General features: G+C 44.2%; 1 protein-coding gene across 1 annotated transcript in view; it reads left to right on the forward strand.

Moving 5' to 3' along the window:
- Nucleotides 1-21885, forward strand: part of klhl29 (kelch like family member 29) — a 190886-nt gene that overhangs the window by 63542 nt on the left and 105459 nt on the right. The window contains exon 3 of the mRNA XM_079180461.1: nucleotides 1975-2286. Coding sequence (XP_079036587.1) covers nucleotides 2014-2286 — 273 coding nt within the window. The 5' untranslated portion in view covers nucleotides 1975-2013. The remainder of the gene's footprint in view (nucleotides 1-1974; nucleotides 2287-21885) is intronic.

Below are 21885 nucleotides of genomic sequence, written 5' to 3' on the forward strand. Positions count from 1 at the left end.
CATTTTGTGGTTAATCACACAAACTGTCTCGATCGGGGAGCTCAGCGGACGCACACTAGCCTGTACCCTCTTTACATCTGGACAGATTTTGTAAAAAAGTAAATTGCACAGAATTCTGAATACAAATGCACTCTGCCCGCAATTCTGACTATTATGGAGATAATGCCCCTTTCTTATTATTTGTTTTGTCCTCTTCCTGTGTTGATGTGGAGGAATTGTGCGCCTCTCATCTTCTTCCTCAGCTGAGGTGTGGAGCTCGGGTGATAAGCTGGCACTAACTGCCATTGTTCCAACGGACCAGCACCTTGTTACTCTCTCTCTCTCTCTCTCTCTCTCTCTCTCTCTCTCTCTCTCTCTCTCTCTCTCTCTCTCTCTCTCTCTCTCTGTCTCAAACATTTTTAGAGATAATACAAAGCTTATTCTTTTGGAAATTCGGAGGTTGTTAAAAGGGGGTCGCTGCGGGATGGGAGAAGGTTATTTGCAGAGAGAAAGCGAGCGTGAGAGTGTTGTCCCACAGCTTTTAGCAGCTCCGTCCGCCTCTATCGCCCGCGTATCAGCTTGCTGTATTTGGACAGAGCAGACCTTGTGTGAGAGGGAAATAAATGACAGGAGAGGGGGTCGAAAGAGGGAATAAAATGTGTGATGGAAAGCTCTGAGACTGACACAAAGGAAGAACGAGTGAGTGGTTCAGCGGGTAAATGAATGGCATGGTCACAGCAGCTAAAGATGCAGAGAGGGCCCGCGCTCCCACCACAGGCTGCAGCGCGTATCTCTCGCATCAAAAGCTGTTCAAAGAACCTTTCAATTCCAACAGCCTGCTCAAACAGTCCAGCACTGCAACCTCCGTAGCGCACTGGAGTTTTCCACATGTGTGTTCTCATTACATCCCGCCAAAAACAGTACGTGCGTACACAGTTAGTTCACTTGTAGTATATGCTGCTTTTGCACACACACACACACACACACAGACACACACAGAGAGAGAAGCTGGCATTTCAAGGCGCTCGCTCCCTCTGCGAGGCAAGAAGCATGCGTGACAGACCCCAGCGTGATGAATAAAGACCTATCATCCGCTGTCATTCTCTCCTTACAAACCAGGGGGATTTTGCATGGGGCTTGCAGAACCTGGTTCTGAGGTTGTTATTTATTTATTTCAACTGTTTATCAAGGGCTCGGGAAGCGTAGCGGTTCCTTTGGTGAGGAGGAGTACAATCCGCCTGCAAAAAACCCCACAGTGAATGGATTTCACTTCTCAGATCCTGTGCCGCTTTGATTTATGATATAATATAGAGTGAGACGCCGCTCATGCTACACAATAGAGCGCCGTGCCCCCATACCGATGTAATTCCAGCTCACCTCGCCTCTTAGCCTATCACAGCCCGCTGTGCTTGAAAGGAGGAGAACCCTCAAATGCAATTCAAGGGCAATCTGATTGAATTAACCAGCCATTAGATGTATGAGATGAGCTGTAATTGCGGTGGTATTTATCTATCCAGATGAATGGGTTTCGACCGCAAGGTCGCGACACTGCAGCGCCGTCCTCGAAACAACTTCAATGAGCGCGCGTGTCCTTACTCCGTCCCGCTCTCACCTCCTCGTTGTTGATCCTTAGACGCTGCCCGGCGTTACACATTCAGCTCTTTATGACGTTGGCACGGACGGCGTGCTCGGCAGTGCTCGTTTCTCTCCCTCTTGTCGCAGCCTTCGTTAATGACTGAGAGAATGGGAATTAGAGGCAACAAATGAGCCGCACTGTGTTCATGTCGGTCAGGTGCAATGGGAGCAGATGCTGTGAGCGTTTACACCCTCGTGTCAACATGTTCTCCCCTTAATTCACTCGGTGTCTTGCTCTTTCTGAGTCCTATGGTGCTTTTTCTACCCGGCTTTTGTGTCTGTATCCCCCCCCCTCCTCTCCATTTGTATTTAATACAATTCCAACCTCACCTATTCCCTCTTTGTTTCCATCCCCTGCAGGCCTGCCCCTGTTGTTCCCTCTGAGAGGAAGAGGAAGTGATGTCACGCCACCACCACCGCTTTGAGAGGGACTACCGGGGACCCTGGGAGCGGAGAGACATCCGCCCGTCCGGCCTCCACAACGGCGGAGCCAATCACAGCTGTGCCTCTGCCGTCGTCAATGGCAACAACCGCCCGGGGCTCCTTCCCCTCCCGGTCATCCCCTCCCTCCTCCCCACCCCGGTCACAGTTGCCGTGACAACATCGAGCAACGACATCGCGGTCAAGCGAGGCATCCCGTCGGCGGGCTCGGTGGCTTCGGCGTCTGCCAAGGTAGGAGCCCCCGATCCGAAACCTCCCGTCACGGTTCTGTCTCTCGTCTCCCGTCTCTCTCGCTCCCCGCGTCAACGTTTTTTAATTTGTACATCATCTTCAACTTTCCTCACGCTTTTGAGGCTTGTCAGCTCCCCCCCCCCCCCCCCCCCCCCCCCCCGTCTCTCCCTCGCTTCTGTCTTCCAGTTCTCATCTCCCACTTTCCTCCAAATGTTTCTGCACACTCACTGGCATGGCTGTCTTCATAGTTCAACTGTCTGCAGCTCTTCAAGCCCCTCCGCTCTCTCTCTCTCTCTCTCTCTCTCTCTCTCTCTCTCTCTCTCTCTCTCTCTCTCTCTCTCTCTCTCTCTCTCTCTCTCTCTCTCTCTCTCTCTCTCTCTCTCTCTGCTGCCTCCTGCACTCTCTGCCCTTATCCCCTCACTCCAGTCCTGCTGCTCTCTCTCTGCACTCTCTCTGTCCAATGCCCCCCCTTTTTCTTGCCAAACCGTTCTCCTTCCATCTTCATTTTCTCTCCCTGCCAAATGGCAGGCTTTGTCCCTGCCTTTGCCTCCTTGGTAATTTCTGTCTTTCATTATGTAAATGACCTCTGACAGTGGCTCAAATGGGTGCTGCTGTCAGAAGTGATGGCTGGAGGTGGTGCTTTTCTTAACAAGCAAACAAACAAAAAGCACCACATCATTATATAAGCTCTGAGTAATATCATGGATTTAAAAAAAATAAATAAAAACTCTCACGGCTGCACATTGCTCCTTTCAGACAAAGGCTAGAAAGCAACTTTTAATGAGACAGAAATTGCAATATTTTACTGTGGCTTGTGTGTGTGCGCGTAGTTGTAATTTGTCACCATGTTTGTGTAGCTTATACAGAAAAGTGCAGCTTGGAAATGCCGTACAGTTGGTGTTCTCCACCCCCTCGCCCGGGGATTTGCTTGCTCGCTGGCTGTCAGCAGCGTGTGAAGAGACGGGGCCTTTACCAAAAAAAAAAAAAAAAAAGAGTTCGACATTTCAGCCTCTCCCGTGCCGCTGCTTCCATGGATACCATTCATCTTCTCTCGAAACTTCCCTCCTCACTATCCGATCATTTGCTTTTAATTTGGACTTCAGCAGCTCCATCTGGGTGCTCGCTTTGCTCCGGCACCTTCTTGGGCCCTTGCTCTCCGTGGGGCCTGCACTCTGAGAGCAAGAGGTAAACAATGCTCTGGTAATTTAGCCCATAAGTGCACATCATTAGACACCCCGCTGAATGCCCTGACCACAGACACAGTAAATCTGCTCTGGCACCGCATCGGCCCCTCCTTTTTGTGCGGCTGAATAATTACATAGATCCCGAACAAAGTCTCGCCATCTCCCACCGTGGCCATTGTCATCATTCAATGGCTGCCAGAGCAATTAGGTGCCTCGTCCTCGCACGTGAGCGTTTAAAAGGTACAGTATATGTGGGAATGTGTGTGTGCAGATGCAGCAGATATAATGCAGATCCTTCCCCCAGATGCCTCTCTGTTAGCTTTATTCAGGGCTTTACCTTTCTACTTTGTCTCGCCTCTGACAGTCCTTTGTAAGGCGGGCAACAGAGACCAGCGGTGTTTAAAAAAGGGAAAGACCCAGAGTTTGGGCCTCAAGAGCCGGCCAATAGTATCCTGCAAGCCTGTCTCTCTTTTTCTTTTTTTTTCGAGCTGTCTGCTGTCCTCACTTGCTCTTTCTCTCTTTCTGTCATCTTCGATCAAAGCTGTTGGGAGTCACAAAGAGTCTGATGGACGGATGCAGCTCCCTCTCCGCGGTCCCTGTGTCTCTGCGCTCTCCGTGGCTACACTAAAAACCTGACAGGCCGTTATTGATCTCCACCGTTTGGAGACTGTGGCTTTATAAACCCCGCGGCCCAAGTGGGGACACAGCCCGATATAGCTAGACATGTCTGAAAGTGATGCCCCCCGCTTGCACAAATCACTTTGTAATAAAACCCGTAAATGGAGTAATTATTCCCCCTTAATTTGGGATGCAGAGCAGGTGTATTGTTTTAGCGTTGCTGCAGTGTTTTCTGCTGTGGTGTTTATAAATGATGTCTCTTCATGTGCTTCAGCTTTAATGATCAGGTTAAGAGTTGTGCGGCTGTGTGTAGGACAAGTGCTGAGAGTTTAAATGTACCATCTGCTGGCGTCGTCCATCCTGATGTAAAGCCAACCGCATGGAACAGTGGGCTATAGTTAATTTAGAGCTGCACTTTTTTATCCCCCGCCGGGCCGTTAATTAATTTTTATGTATTTTTCCGCGGTTGTTACGGATGTAAAGTCACTGCAGCACTCTGAATCCATGTTTTTAATAACCGCAACTATTGCCGTGTCCCTGCTGATGAACAGGACTTTAACGTGTCAGCGCAGAGTCCAGTTTCACTTGGTACGCCGTTCCACTTGTTCCTAGTGATGCCGTGATCCACAGAACCGTTTTCTTAGAAGATCGGTTTACTAGGAAGGCGATCATTCAACGGACGGTCGCTGTACGTCATAGCTTATTGGATTTGCGAAAATGAACAATACTAATGCAAGCTAATGTCGGGTTAACAAGACAGATCTATAGCGAATGAACCAACATTTCACCATGATGGGATTCTTTCTCACCATCCTACTTTTTATTAATTCTAGAGAAAAAATAACAACTACCTTTCAGACACCTTTAATGCTTGCACTCCCCTTGAAATAGCACTTGTCTAATCGGTGTCAACTCCGGCAGAAATATCACAAAATCTTCTTTCCACTGACTGACGGTTAAAGAGTGAGCGCTGGTTATTGGGGTGATTCGTGGTCAGAGTTATAGATCCCAACAATGCACCGCAACATGCTTTCAAAAGGTTCTGCGACAGACCTATGCTGGGGTCAAATGTTTGCACGTGGACGTTACCAGCCTGTTACCTTAGCGTTGGAAAGGATTTTATAGGGTTTAAACACGGGCCAAAGCTGGAGTTTGTATCTCATATTACTCCAAAAAGTGTCTTCCCACAAGAGAGCCCACTGGAACATGTGGATTTCCCTGCACAGTCTAATCCTTTTAATATGATTTTTTTTAATCCTCCCTGATATTTAATAGCAGCAGTGCTACGACCAATCCCTCTTGAACACAGGAGCCGTAGTTGAAATACAATAATCAGCAGCTGCATATTGATCTAAGGAGTGCCACAAACCAATAACTGTGTAACGTCTTATGTTGACTCTATATCTCATATAATAGAGATATAATATTTGACAATATTATTACATATGATTATAGGAAGATCATTGATTGATCATGACTCCATTTGACCATAGCTCTGCTTCCAGTGAGATAAAGAACCGTATGAACCGATGATGAATACATTTGATATTTACCTTGAGTTCTATTTATTCAAACAAAGAGCGTCACTCCAGCTTCAGCTACGACGCCTACGGCTGTTTGGTCCTCTATGGTCTATAACACCTGCTGCGGGCAGTCCATTAAAGTGCATACATACCGCCGTTCTGCTCATTACGGTTCAACACAAAGCGCATCCCACAGCAGGTGTAACCACCAGGCACATCTTTTCCTCCTCGACTCAATGCACATGTTTAAATCCATTCGTGCTTGTCGTCGTTTTTGAAAAAAGGTCTGTTTTGGATTTTTCAGAAATATTCGAAAAGTTCTCAAAAAGTGTCGTGATGAAAAAATAAATTCCCAGCATTGACCGCACCGATCAATAGAGCTCGTCTTGAAACCAAATCACACTTTGTGTGTTGCTGCTGGTCATTGATTTGAGCCAGGTCAGCCAGCCAATTGTTTGAAGCAGACCGCATACTGTGGCCAACACAACATGGTATCCAGAGAACAGCAGGTGTCACGGCCTCATTCTGACACAATCAAAAAAGAAAGAAAGAAAGAAAGAAAACACAAAAAGCATGTCTCTCTCTCTTTTTTTTCTTTTTTTTTTTGTTGCAACCAGATGGAGGGAAGTAGGTTATGTCCCCGACAGCCACGAGGAAAACAAATCACAATGAAATCTATTTCGTCAAATTCAATCAATGTTGATTTCAACTTTAGACTTCCTCACATGTCTTGTTTTGTCCACAACTCAAAGATATTTCGTTTACTGTCCGAGAGACTTTTTTTTGCGTTTTAAAAAAACTACTCAAACCGATTTAATCGACTATCGGAATAGTTGCCGATTTAATCTGATAGTTGAAAACAAATCTATTAATCGTGCAGCTCCGTGATGTGAGCATCACTGTCGGTGTCGGGGAGCCCGGTAATGAATAGACTCTGAAATCACCGAATCTTCACTGAGGCTGAGGCTAAAAGGGGGAAGACGTCTTTTTGAAAACCTGGGAGAGCCTTCTGACAAGTTGCCGTGAAATGTATCGAATATGAGACGATTTAAAGTTTAAGAAGGCGCACGCTGGGGAAGCTGCATGAGGGAGACAGAACGGAGACGGGGAGACGGGGGGAGACGGGGGGAGGCTGCGTGGCGGCGGAGACTTGCTTTTGAATTAGCTTCAGATGATAGCGGAAACTACAGTTGTTCCATCAAATAGTGAAACTCTATCACACAGAAAAAGATGAAAACTGTACATTTCCAAAGCAGACAGACTCGCCATGGGGTCTTAAAGACAACCGGCTGCCGAGGAAAGCCAAGAACACTAAACATAGCTGGAGGAAAGATTATTGCTTCACAGCTTGACGCCTGCTTTTTGTTGCTTTATACTGATGGACATAAATTGACGATGATCCAATTTGATTATATCGTTCAGCACGTTAATGGCACAACAGCGATCCTAATGCGGATGTAAAGTTTTTAAGGATGGGGGGATATTGTGTTGTTCTTTTATTCCTGACATTTTACACTTCTGTTGGAATTCAAAATATACACTCAAAAATTCTCCTTAAATACTAAGTAGCACAGGCTTTCTGAGGCGCCTTTATCTTCCTCTCAGGAGCAGGAAGGTAAACAATCGTCACACTCGGCTGCCTGGATTTGATTTATTAGCTTCTACTGTACGTGTTGTCATCCTATCACAGACTTTGCTGCGTGCCATTTGCATTCACAGCGAAAATGTCACAAAATCCGGCTCTCAGAAGAACGAGTCCTCCGAAAGCAAAGCACGCTGAGTGATGAGGAATACTTCATTTCACCACCATCGCTTTCCATTCATTATCCGTAAGCCGTCATGTGAAACCTGAAGGGTTTTCTTTCTTTGGGGGGGGGAGTCGAGTTTCTCTTTGTCTGATTTTCAGTTATAGGATTTTAACTATGCAAGCCAGACGTCTGCTGCACGTTTCACTCTTTGTCAGTGGTTAAGTGGCACGTGTCAGTATATTTTAGAAAAGTCAGCTTTGTGCCACACGTTTCTGCTCGGCCCTTCCGTCCGGATTTCTTTCCTCCCCTGGGAAAAAACAGGAGTGGAATCCCTGGCTCAACACAAGGAATACATTCATAGCTTGTCTAGTTAGATTACTTTCTTTTTCCATGAACGCAAACATCATCATAATGTTTGTGGACAAACAAATCCGCTGTCGGGCAGTTCACGACAGTGTCATTAAGAAACGGGGATTAAGCAGTGATTTTTCCTTAAGATGATGTATGGAAAACTTGTTCAGTTGTTAACGAGAAGCAGCGATTGTGTGTTTACCGGGAGCAATTGCACCAGGGTCTGGATGTCTCCGCACCATGTGGGTAGAATTATGGCTTTCCACTCTGAATCAGAGCGGGCTGTGCTGCGGTAGTTGCTAATCAAGGATAGAGACGTACAGACATAGAGACAGACAGACAGACAGACAGACAGACAGACAGACAGACAGACAGACAGACAGACAGACAGACAGACAGACAGACAGACAGACACCTCAGTCATGAGGACTTGCACACTGTCAAGCTGTCAGAGAAGAGGCACTGTAAAAAAGGAACTGTCAGACTTCGTTTCTTTTTTCTTTTTTCGCTATCAGCATTTGAAATCAGGTGGATGGAAAAAATGGGAGTCCTGCATCTGACGAGAGATCTATCAGAAATCTCACACCCTCATCACACATTCAGGACCGCCGTTATCTTTTATCGTCAAAAGAAAAATGATTCACGGCGGATTTAAAGAAAAAATGATTCACGTAAAAAAAAAAACGGTCCACGGATGTTATGGGACGATAACAGACGGGTCAAAGAATAGGTGAGGGCAAGCGTTATCTTTTGTCTGTCTTGTCAATCTCACTGTGACAAGCTGTTCCGCCGGTTTCATCCAATCCCGTCCTCTCGTGGGTCCTCCTGCGTCTACCGGCTAGGATCCCAGCTGACCTTTTCTACCAACAATGGAGCGGCACGTTCATCCGCCCCAAGTCCTCCGCTCTCTTTCTGCTTCTGCTCCTGAAGCATCTGCTTCATCTGAGGGTGGATTTGAATCCTCTTGGAGAAAATTAAAACACAGGCAGAGAGACGGTTTATTGTTCTGAAAACCATGGATATCCCAAAATAAGAGACCTTTTCAGGGTCTTTGCTTTGTGGTGGGTTTGTTCTGGTGACAGCGGGCGTTACAAAAGACTGTATGCACAGCTCTGGCAGGAGAAAATACCATGGTCCAGAAGGGGTTTGCCCTCTTCTTTTCCTGCTAAGTAACGGTGTGTGTGTGTGTGTGTGTGGAAATGGAAAGCAGCCCCCTAAACACACCGGCGGTCTTATGAGCCTGGCTCCAAACAGACGGCCCGGTGGCTCGATCTAATAAGCAGTCATTGGATATCAGATTCAAACCCCGCTCTCCTTTGTGAAAGGTGAGATGCAAGCTCCCTCTCTATTTACGTCACAATGACTATGCAATATGAGTGTGTGTGTGTGATATTGAAAGGGATGAGGGAGAGTGTGTTGTCATCCAATACTGTACATCTGCTCTCCCGGCAGCACACGGAGATCATTGTCTCGCTGGCCTTTTGGCTGAGCAGGAACTGGCTCGTCAGGCGCCCCGCTACGCAAACAAAGGTGTGTTTACAAAGTGCAGACTTGTCTCCGAGGTGAAGTCTTCCTCTGCTTCCCCGTCTGTCCTCGGTGCTCGCTTTGTCCCCTGTGCTCAGCGACGGGTCGGGGGAAAATATTCTGCTCTCTGCAGCGGCTGGGATTGATGAAAGTCACGTTATCACCCCTGCTATTTATCACCCTCCATCACACTTCTGTTACTTCTATCTAATTCTTCAGCCCTCCCCGACACCCCGACGCCCCCTCCAGCCACTTCAAACAACTTCTTGTCTTTGTCGGAGCATAGATCCTTATTCCTGCGTCAGCGTTGCCTCCCTCTGAGCGCGCTTGTGTGAAATTGGATTGCTGATCCGTTGGCATTGAGTGGCAGAGATGTAATATGGGATAGCGGCAACCGCGTGTTCCGATGCCGGAGACAGTTGTTTCGGGACGCCGAGGGATCGCAGAGGACGCTTGACTCCTCGCGCTCGTCCCTTCAAGACTAGAAGTGCTCTCAGCAAACATCTCATGACAACATCAAGGAGAACAACAAACACACAGGGCCGTGGTCCGGCACATTGCACTTGCGCAGCATGCGGAAGATTTGCCAGATTTGCTCGATTCGCCAAAGTGTCAAGAGTTCATAGTTGATCCGTGGGCAATTTGAAGTGGCTGCCGTCTTCAATTTGCCATTATCGTTTGTCATCGCTCCATCTCACTCCCCCCACTTCCTCATCACACGGTGAGAGATTTGTGTCAAAGGGGAAAGTGATATTTCACACATATTCACCCTATAATTATCCCACTCTCTCTCTCTCTCTCTCTCTCTCTCTCTCTCTCTCTCTCTCTCTCTCTCTCTCTCACTCTCTCTCTCTCTCTCTCTCTCTCGACTCGCCTGAAAGTCGGATGTGAAATGTTTGTCGTTTGTTCCGCGCTTCAGATCAGTCTTTTCGTTTCCAATTGTGGCAACTTTCCAAAGCAAAAGCTGCATGAAAAGTTTCTTTCGAACAGTAATTATTTGGTGCAATATCTCGCTAAATCCACTGCAAAATCACCCGCCTCAAAGCTCAGAAACTCCTCTGAAAGTAGCTTATTTATCCACGTATCGGCTTGTGCTGTTCGGTCACAAACATTTTGCAGAGCCACCTTTGACCCTACAAAGGATTTGATGATTGTTTGCTACTCAAGACGTTTTCACTTACAGACATATATCGCATAAAACAAGTTTTAAATCAGCCATGTGTACCTGTGACTCACACATGGGCGCGAATGTCATGCAGCACGAATGCCGACACATGCACGTTCAGCTTGGCCTATGAAAAGTACATGCTGCGTATTTGAGAGGTTACTTTTTATCAAGCAGCTGACAGAAATTCAGTGCCCCCCCCCCCCCCCCCCCGCCCCAAAAAAGGGCTCTGCTCTCAAATTCCGGGCCGCCATTCATCCATCGTTGTAATTGAGCACATCATCAAATGAGCGGATCAGATCTGCAGCCCTTCAAAGACCCACACTTAGTACCCATACACGCCTTCAAGTGTTAAATGAACTCCCTGCTGAGCCTAGCTGATTGTATGTCATTTGGCTTTCCTCTGCTGGGAAATAACTCCCCATCCACCATGCCCCCCCCCCCTCTCCCTTTGTCTGTCCTGTTCCACAAATGCCGAATAAAGAGCGGTGGCATTTAAAAAGGTCCACATGCGGAGGGGTTGACATTCAAAGTGCTGCCACCTTAAGGTTAACTCCGTACGAAAGGTGGCGGTGAATGCAGGCTTTTAAAGCACCACGCGTGTCATGTGGAATATCAGATATCATCGAGGAGGCAGACGGAGTGGTGTTTTGAGATGCACAAGGTAAACAATGCAGCGCGTTTCTGGCACTTACCTTGCCCTAAAACGTCTGCAGGTGCTCTCGGCAGCGAACGAGACGGAGGACTTTTCCATGTGCGGCTGGTGCACCGACTGCCCAGGCTCTGTCTCTGCAAATGAATATGTCTATAAAAAGAGGAGCACTTCCTTTAGTCTGTAAATAGACACCGACAGCCTTCGCTTTGAAATTTTCTTTGCTTGACTCGGTAAGGTTGGGTGCACAAAAGAGGCAATAAGCAAGGCTCAAGAGAGGCTTCTTGAAATTACTTTGAAACTAAAGCATTAGTCAATTGACTTTGTGCTCTTTGCGCCCACCCAGCTGATATCTGTGAAGGATCTTTTGCCTTGGATTTGTTTTAGCTTCACTGAAGGACACGCAACTCAAAGGACAGACTGTGCATTCAACAGGAGAAGGACTGCTTTTCACCAAAAACACTCAAATCAGGAGAAAGATAAACCTTTTTCTGCCTCAGCAACACGGTCTCGCGAAATCTGGCGACTCGCATTAGCAAACAGCCTAAATATGACCGTTAGCTTTGAATATATGAACGTTGTGCAAACACGACCCCGTTGTGCTTTCATCCACCCATGTGACGTTCACGGACACCATGACCACGGACACTTAGGAGACAGGAAATGTACCTTTTATACATTTATAAAATATTGGCGGGAGCTCGTGATGCATCATCTTTGCAATAGACGTGAACATGGTGACCATTCGACCTGCTAACATGCTGACAAGTGCAGCTGCACAGAGACTGCAGCCTTGTTGTCACTGTGTAGAATCGCTGAAATGATGGATTTTGCACCATAACTTTTGCAGTTGCAGAGTTAAATTTCCATCGTATCATAGATCATTTCACATATTTTATTGGTTATTTTGTAAATGACAGCTTTGTCTAACTTTTATTGCTCAATAAACTTGATTGTTTTATTGTTCAAATATCATTATGTTCGCCATCCATCATACGCAACAAATCTTTCTTTCTCGGTCACAAAAAAAGATTGAGAAGGTTACATTAGGCTTTTAGCTGTATTGTATATTAAAATCTAACAAAATCCTCTGTGGCAGATGCTTCTCTTGTACTCCTCCGGACAACTTTTTTGTATCTCTCTCTCATTACTCTTCCCTTTCTCCCTTTTCATTATTTGATTGTCGGGCCCCCGGTAGTATTGTGGCCCAGTTACTGTGGGCCTCCCCGTTGCACTCTGCTCAGGGGAATCCACAGCCAGCCATTTTAATAATACACACATAAATAATAGATATATTTTAAATGCAAATTCTAATAGGGACTTTGGGGGTGACTCAATCATGCAGCATTTGCGGTCTGACCTTAACGCAGGCTAACAAATTACTGGGAGCTCTGCGTTTCTCATTAGGAGCTCCACGCATCATCGCCCTGCCAAGTACTCCTCTGCCATAACCGCAACTACTACACACACACACACACACACACACACACACACACACACACACACACACACACACACACACACACACACCACGTAAATGTTTTTCTGTCATCTTTACACAGTTAAGTAGTTTTGAGTTTTTATATGTTGCCGCACAGTTTAAGTGTTCAGTTGCATGCAGAGTTGAGAGTAATGCTTTACACGAAACGGCCTCACGCTCCTCAGTAGGGGTTGATGTGATCCACCGTTTATCAGCAGGAACAGCTTAATGTTGCTGATGTTAGGAGAACACGTAGGGCTAATGACGCCGCTGCTATGGTTGTCGGCCTGTTTCTCAGAAAATAGGTATTTTTCCAGCGACGGATGAGATGATAAAAGTACAAGTATTCTGATCAGTGAAAGTATCAATACAAACGTCTAACGATATTCCTTTACGATTTAAGTTAAAATGCAAAAGTGTTAATTGCAAAATGATCAAAATAACAGTAAAAGTCGTCTATCACTTCTCTCAAATCTTTATTTGAAATGTAGAGTCTGAAAGGTTTAGAGGGGGAATTATTATGACAAAGGGAAGGAGACACTGCGTTTCTGTACAGGAACCATTATTATGTAACAATGATTGTATTTAATTTTGAATGCATTCATTTTTACTTCAAATCTTCATTTGTAAAGCAAACATAGCAACTACAGCTGTAAAACAATTGCAGGAGAGTACAAAGTACAATATGTACCTCTATGTATTGTAGCAGAAGTATTAAGTATAATTAAATGGAAATAATTTAAACACCACAGAATAAATTGAATTAGCCACTAGACTTGTGAGGGGGAAGTGAGGAACTTGGTGCTACAGTAGCTTATTGTGTTGCTAGCATGTGATACAAACCACTCGCTGAACTTCAACAACTATACAAGAGATTTAAGTTCAACAAAAAAGGAAAATTCCATCATAACGTCCATCTAATCATCTTTTAAACTTCTATACCTGCTTATCCTGTTGAACGTGGCAGGGGGGTTACCCAGCATGCACTAGCTGAGCCTGCATGTCTGGACTCATGCAGATACATTTTTAAACCCAGGACCTTCTCGCTGTGAGGCAGCGGTGCTCACCGCTGAGCCACTGTGCCGCCGTTCATAACAATGACGAGCGTCTCGGAAAGAATTTGGAGACTATTGAAACAATAAATCTGGACTGCGTATCATATTGGGGATGTTTACTGCATCATATTTTAATATGTGCCTCCATAAAAGACATCAAAACATTCCGCCAAACCAAGAAAGATGAAAGTATAGCAAATGTCTGTGTTATAAAGACAGGTTTTATTCATTGTGTTGTGAAGCTGATTGAATTTGAGATTACGTCGGACAACTGCGCTTCAATTCTCTAATCCTATCATACAACAGGCGCTCCACTCTTCACGTTCCTTGCTGCAAAGATCAACAGCTGGCCATCAGCGGTACCTTCAATTTAAAATCCGTCCTAATCTCGGAAAAAAAACGTTTCGAGAGCTTCTGCAGACACACAAAAATCTACAGAAAATGTTCAACAACAAAGGCCACACAGTGTGTATTCCTCTGTAATTCTGCTCTAACAACAGCCAACTATATTGCAACCGTAATCAGATTAGATACTTCTGGGAAATAACTGTTGATAATGTTTGAAGAGGAGGATAATATCCCTGTTCAAATTAGTCTGCAAATTGGAATGGAATAAACTGTCTGTTCAACATAATATTTTACCGAGTCTGGAGGCAAAGCAATCCAAAAGTAATTGAAAGCAATTAGATTATGATTACTAAATTTGATTAATCCAGTGGATTACATTGCTGCTGGAGCATTTAAAGTAGGTAATCTGTAACATCTTTCAAGTAAACTTCTATCTCCAACACATTATGGCTCCAGTGACAGAAATGGTGTTTTTACTCCAGAACTCGGTCAGCAGTGACACCAGCTATGAAGTTTATTTTCAACAAACCAGAAGTTAATTTATTTCCCAATAATCAATTGTTGTCCGAGTAACATCGTGATTAAATGAAGTGATTCCTTCATACTTTGCTTGGTGCTGAAGTGGAGCACTTCGGCACATACTGGGCTGATTGTGTCTTATATATTGCTACGCAGGTTGTGCGGACACACAGTTGTGTGTCCTGACTGTCGTGGGTGTAGCGGGACACCTCCTTGTGTCGTCATGTGTGTGCTTTAAGACGTACTCATCTCTGTCGGTGTAGCGCCGTGTTGTCTCGGCGCCGGTGGTCTCGGCGGTCTGATTCAGTGTCGATCTCCGCCAGCAATGCCAGGAGGTACTGCCATAGGGTTTGCCATTGCCTGTCATGTATAGAGATAGACTTTGTGTGTGTGTGTGTGTGTGGGGAGGGGGTGATTTGACACAAATGGAAAAAGTAAGGTATGATTGGCATATCGCTGCCCCCCCCCCCCCCCCCCCCCCCCCCGTTACTGGTGCTGTTATTGTGAGCTGTAAGCGAAATGTCAGCCCAGTTTGAGACATCTTTCAGGCTTTGTGCCCCGGCCCCACCACGCAGCCTTCCTTCTGTGTTGAGGTTGTTTTTGTTGTTGTTGTTGTTGTTGTAAATCCTCCAGCTGCCATCTCAATTAAGGAGCTGATTTTGGGGGGACCGCTTGGTCAGTCCTGCCGCATCTCGAGTGTCTCCTGATGACGCGCTGAATGTCAGAGCAGCGCGGAAAGAGAGCGCTCTCAAGGTCAGACTGAACCCGTTTCATCATGAGGCATTATGGGGGGAGTGTCGCGCATCTGAAGGGGCAATGAAAACGTTGTCAAACGGGAGCCGTTACACAGCGCTTGCATGTTTTGTTGCACAATGGCCAGGATTTACGGCGTTTCTTTTTCTGCAGCGCAGCTTGAGTGTGAACCGTTGCAGATCTGTGACCAGCCTTCCAGTGGTGTCGGTGATTTATAACAACGTCTCCTCCTTTCTGCCGAGTCCTCACACGAACTTGGCAGTGAGGTTCAGAACTAAATGAGTATGGGGAAAACATCAGCATACCATTTAATATCAGTGAAAGGGGACTGAGAACAGCATGTGTCTGCAGGGGAAATCAGGGCTGGGTGATAATCCAATATGGTGATTTTGAACGTCTTTCAATGCAATCGTATTGTGATGAAATCATACATCGTGCGACACAATTACGTCGTCAAATTTGATAATAATCACATACTAACACTACATATTTTGAGGTAATACGTTTTAGGGAATCATTTTAAATATTGCGGTTTTGTGTTCACACACTACATTATTACTCAGTTCAATGGGATTAACAAATGTGTATGGAAATATATATATATATATATATATATAGGTTGTTTTCTGACCAATTTCACTTGAAACTGCTAAAATCATTTTTGCACCAAAATTCTTAATTTTATGAGAAAACTTCAGCGCAAGTATTTAATTCAAACCGACGTATACAACAATTAGGCATGTGGTTATTTCATATAGACTTTTTATATATTGCATCACCAGAAAACATGCTATAACGTGATCCATATTGTTGTCAAGACATTATGACCTACATCAGGACAGAACATTTTAAGTGTGTTAAATGAGTTTTATATGATTGTGCCAGCGACTGGGAAATGAAGAGCAAATGAAGTGCATTCTGTGTTTGACAAGATCATGTCCTTCATTAACATGAGAAATACTTAATTAGACCTAGCATGTCATGGTTCAGTTTGGCTCACAGATTTGACAAGAAACTGATGTTAATATCTCTGCTCGAAAGGGCATTCTGAGTTTGACACAATCAAGGACTTGTTCATTCACTCGTTGGGCAAAATCTTAATTATAATTCAACAAGCAAGCCATGTCAGATAGCACTCAAACTGAATATGGGCTCATTTCTACAAAGGCGCAGAGAGCTCTGCACATATTGTGCTTTGTGATTGTTTGTTGACATGCAGTCGGCCGTTAAGTCTTTTTTTTTTTTTTTTTTCAAGAAGGGGAGGTCTAGGCTGCTTCACACTGAATTCACAGACAGTCCGGAACAATCCAATTGAAAATGGACTGAATTCTTGTCCTGGGCTTTTATGAACCCACGATAGAGATTATTGAAAATGAGGGGGATTGTCTTGTTCCTGCAAATTTTGCCAGCCAATGCGGAAATTAAACATTTGATTCGGAGCATTGTTGGTTTATATACGTGTTGTTTTTCTTCTCTCTCTGCAGAATAAAAGCAGTGAAGACTATGTGGGAGTGTCTGTGTTCCTCCACAGAGTGATTACCTTGACAAGGTTAAAAATGAATAAGTGCAGCTGAACAAACCGTCTGCAATTCATTGAATTATAAGGTTAATACATTTCAGAAGGAAATACTGCACTTTTTACTACGCTACATTTATTTAACAGCTGTTTACAGTTGGTTTGCAGATACACATTTTAGATTTTATGTACAATTAATTAATATACATTACAGCAAATTAAATCACCAAGCGCTCTGCCGCAACTATCCACAACATAAAAATTCCATTTACATGTTCATGCATCAATAATGAATAATACAAATAATTTAATAATTTACATTACTATAGTGAGTAGTGTGGCTTTTATACTTTAAAGTACATTTTGCCAGTTATGCAGTGGACGTGGCTTTCGGGTCTGAAACATGAAGCCAATAAGGAAATGCCTTTAACCTGCATTCTCTCTAATGGCCAGCAGGGGGCGACTCCTCTGGTTGTATAGAAGTCTATGAGAAAATGACTCTACTTCTCTCTTGATTTATTACCTCAGTAAACATGAGTTTATGGTCTCAATCTCCAGTTTCAAGTCAATAAAGCAGGGTATGCTTTAGGGTTTAGTGTGTCTACCTTGTGATTGACAAGTTGCCACCACAGCAACCTGTTAATCTCGACAGAGGCGTAGCAATACATATCCGTAAAGCTACGTGAAGTCGCGTGTCGCTGCATATTTATGTTACAATTCTCTGTAGGTTGGTCACCATGAGCGCACCCCTTTACCATTGTTACTATACAAATATCCATTACATTCGCTTTCTATAGAAGTGTAAGTCTCCAAACATGATCAAGTAGGACTGTATCCTAGGCTTACATCAACCTTAACCTTAACTTAACTGAACACTCAGCCGCCTTTGTGCAGTAATTCCATACAATTTCACTTTTTGTCCCTGAACAAGATTGAAAGAGTAATGGTTTAATGAACGGTTGATCAACCGCAATTAACCGTTAGCATTGTGAGCTGATGACGTGTGGCTGACTCCTGCACTATCGTGCAAAAGCCTTCGGCAGGGTTAAATGTAAACAGACATGACATGAATAGATGTCAGGTGTTGTGGCTCTTCGCTCTTTGACGGTGACTTTTTTAAATGACTTTGCACTTGCTGTTTATAAAGCATTTCAGTTTTTCTATTTAACTTGTAAGCGGACCTTTTCGAAATAGCTTGAGGATTCTGTCTCCTCTTGTTCAACTCCTGGCTTAATGGTCTTTCTGCCGTGTCCAGTGTTCCTTATTTTATGTTAAGGTGCCCCTCAAAGACCCAAGGTTGAGCTATCGTTTTTCTCTTTCTGCTGAAGGCGCCTACTTAAAATGTATTGTGGTCAAAGGAGAAGAGATCATTAATATTTATCAGCCAGGAATACAGGGAGAAGAAGAAATGCGATGGTTGTTCTAATTCAAATCCTTTTAAATTTGTATTGAGCGAGTTGAGGATGTGACCAGAAATCTCTGGATGTGTGACCTGCATATTTTCCGGGTAAATGAGACATGTTAAATGATGTGCCACAGGGAAAATGGGTCTTTTCAAGCAGCACACACTGTTCCGATCATCACAGATAACCAAGCTGGAAGGCCAGGGACCTAATTTAAGGGCTATTTACCATGCGCCAGATTTTCAATGAAGCTGCAACCGGGCATGCAGAAATGGGCAAAAAAGAAATTCGAAAAAAGATCTGCAAAAAGAAAAAGGATTTCAACCGTACATAACAAAAACACATGATCTTTTTCCACAGTTTACAAAGACACCTGTGATTAATAATTCATCCATCTCATCTTGAGATCCTTTGCTATGAATGTTTTGTCTTAGTACTCTGCCCGGAAAATGAGGCGAACCAGGAAAAGACGACCCCGGATCAGAAACAAAAGAGGTGGGATGCGATTAATTCCAGGGCACATCTTCTGGCTGTATCACCCTTGAATGATTCATCAGACCCGAGCAACAAAAGGAACACCGTTCTTTTAATCAGAGCCATAATCCTAGATCAGCACTAAGGCGGGATTTGTCTCTAAACGAGTGATTGTTGTCTCTTCTCAGCATGTTTAGGCACCTAGTTGTAGAGGGGTAACAATACATGTTGAACAATGAGCGTCCCCCTCCTTCTGTCTCCCTGCCTTTTGTCATTTCTCCTATTCTCTCCACATTTCTTGTGCATGTCTTATCTTTTTTTTTTTCCTCCACTTTTCGCCTCATCCCATTCCTAATCTTCTTTGACCATCCAGCATTTCTGTGAAACAGTGCTAATAAGCGGCGAGACTTTCCATCTCAAGAAAAAACGATTTGTCGTTTTAATTTGGAGGACTCGTTGTTTTGTTTTGGTACCGCAATTGATTCATTTAACTCGCATGTAGAAATGCTCCTTTTAAAATCTTGCAAATGTGTTATCAAATGTGTGTTATAAGTGTGCACACCTGGTTATAAGTCAGCTTTGAGTGCATGGCTTGCTGTGCGTATATAGACTGTGTGGGTGTGTGGAGACACTGTTTGCCAGAAAGCTATAGGTATGAGAGGACCTCCTTTGGCTCTGATGAGTCACCCCCAGTTTGAATAACATCAGCTGGAGGGGAACAATTAAAACAGTAATTAAAGCATCCTAATGGCTGCATTATCAAGTCCTGCGCACATCACTAACAGCATGTTAAAGTTATTGTTGCAGTTATTGCAGGTACTACAGTTTATTTGACAGTGATGGAGGATGTTGCGAACTGTCTGGAGCCGGAGACTTTTTGGCCTCACCCGGGCCCTTCTCTTAGAGTTATGGCACACTTGACTCAGAAGAGATTGCGTACCAACGAGAAATGGTGTGCTCTTTCGTCTTATTTCTGCACTAAAATATACGGCCTCATTTCATTGGCTTAATGACCTCGTTTAAATGAGCGTAATGACTCTCACTAATGTCCAGGCATGGCTAAGAGATTGTGACGGTTCGCGCAAGCAATGTCCTCTGTATGCACATTGTATATCTCCATTATGAGCCCGGGTCTCTATGGAAAACGCAACCTATTTATGGTCCTTTCTCTCTTTGCTTAAGGTTAATACAAATATATAATGCAACCTCTCCTCTGTTATACATTCTTTCACAGGGTTACAGTTTGTGGGTCACGCTGACACATATTTAGCTACACTGTGGTTTATTGCAGGGCTTCTCAACCTTTTGTGACTCAAGGCCCACTTTTGATTGTGAAAGAAAAGTCGGAGGACCACCTTCACGAATAAATGAGAACAAAAATATCACAACACGACAAAAGACAAGAAAAAAATCAACTGGGCTATAAATGTGTGTTTCCTGTAGAAATAGAACATGAATAGAACAAGTACAAAAGAAAATGGCAATTGTTAAAGTCTAATTTTCAGTAAATCATGGCAGAATTAGCCAACGAGCTAACTAGCTGGGTGTCTGCTAGTTAGCTAGCTAGCTAGCTTCTTTATTCCACCATGCTTTGATACACTGGTAACAGATATTAAGCTGACACTCATCTGCCGATAGCAAGCTTTTCTTACGCTCTGTCAACAGTGTGGAGATGAAGCATAAGTTTGTTAAATTTGACATTTACTCTTGCTTTCTGTGCTTTGTAACATTACTACTCCGCTGCTCATTTCAGTCGTTACTGCAAAACCTCATGTCAGTGTGTCTGCCATTTGCTTTACATCCGTTTTATATTAAAAGGGAGTTAGCTCGTTACAACGCTACACATAAAACAGCCGCTCTGACCATCCTGCTGAGTTGATTTGAATGGGAATGTCCGTTCTACTCCTATTCTATCTCTATGGTTATAGAGCAGCTGTAATTATCTCGATAAATACTCTGCTTACCCTCCCCATCACTGCCCTTCATTATGAATCCAAATTGAATGTATTCAGGGTCATATTTCCTCGCCACACGCTTTTACTGGCACAGGGTTGTCTCCCACATCACTTTGTTTATTTATTTAAAAATCTATTTAGTGTCCTTACATTTGAGAAATTGCTCATTTTAATTTGACATCATTGCTTTTATGTGAATTCAAGAGCACATTACACCTAACTAGTGCATTCCCAAATTATTTTATTAATAATGTAATCTAACTGGCCTACGAGATGGCGCTCTGAGGCCCACCAGTGGGCTGTGAGAATAGCTGGTTTAGTGTTGTTAAATGTTACAGTAAATGGCACAAAAACAAAGACTCCCTCCATTTCATCTCTTGTTTTAAGTGTATATGCTCCTTTTGGTTCATTGCTTCCCGACACTGATATCGTTTTTGACAACTGAATTGAGCGCTGGAAAGGTCACTGAAATGCTAATGCCGAAAGATAATTTCAAGTCAGCTCTTCAAAATTCACAGAGAATACATTGAAGAAGGGAAATGTTAAATCTCCACATCCAGACATATTTGCCCCATTAGCCGTCTCCGTGTCACCCCCCCGTGTTGCATCTTGTGACGACTCGGCTGTGCCTCGCTCAATGTACAGAGAGATAGTTTGCATTAAAGCGTAGCGGGGTGTGAAACCAGCACTTGGCTACTCTTCTATGGATCAATTTAAATACAGGACTATGCTTGGCGTCGACACAGATCGATGTGTGGACGGGCTTCTTGATGTGGTCATAACCACTAAAGCAAGCACTCTTATCATAGACGGATGTAAAAGCAAGTACAGTGGAGAATATGAGACAGGAAATCAATGCTCTTCTGATAGGGACTGAAACCTGACAGCTCAATAAGCTACGGAGGGAAGATGTTCCCTCTTATTCCTCCTCGTCTTCCTCTTCCCACCATAACTATATGCCAGTTCTACAAGGGACTTCACAGCTCAAAGCTGCAGACTCTTTTTCGATTACAAGCTCCTGTCAACAAGTGCACAGGGAACCAGTGTGCAGGGATGTGTAAGGAATATAGGAATCTGTATAAGGCCACATATGGTGCTGCGGAAAACAGAGGTGTCTTTAAAGCCGGCGTCCAGTGGCATCATTACCCCATTCTGATACAGTAAAGGGGCTGTGCACACTCCTGGTCAAGAGGGGGGGGGGGGGGGCCTTCAGATAGAAACTTTACCAAAAAGACTAACTGCAACACCTGCTGCAAAATAACCAATATGTGCAAGGGATCTCTGTCTGTATGTCCTTCTCAAATCTCAAGAACCGCTCATCCGATCTACTG

This window comes from Pholis gunnellus, assembly GCF_910591455.1.
Source record: "Pholis gunnellus genome assembly, chromosome: 19".
Classification (NCBI taxonomy): Eukaryota; Metazoa; Chordata; class Actinopteri; order Perciformes; family Pholidae; genus Pholis; species Pholis gunnellus.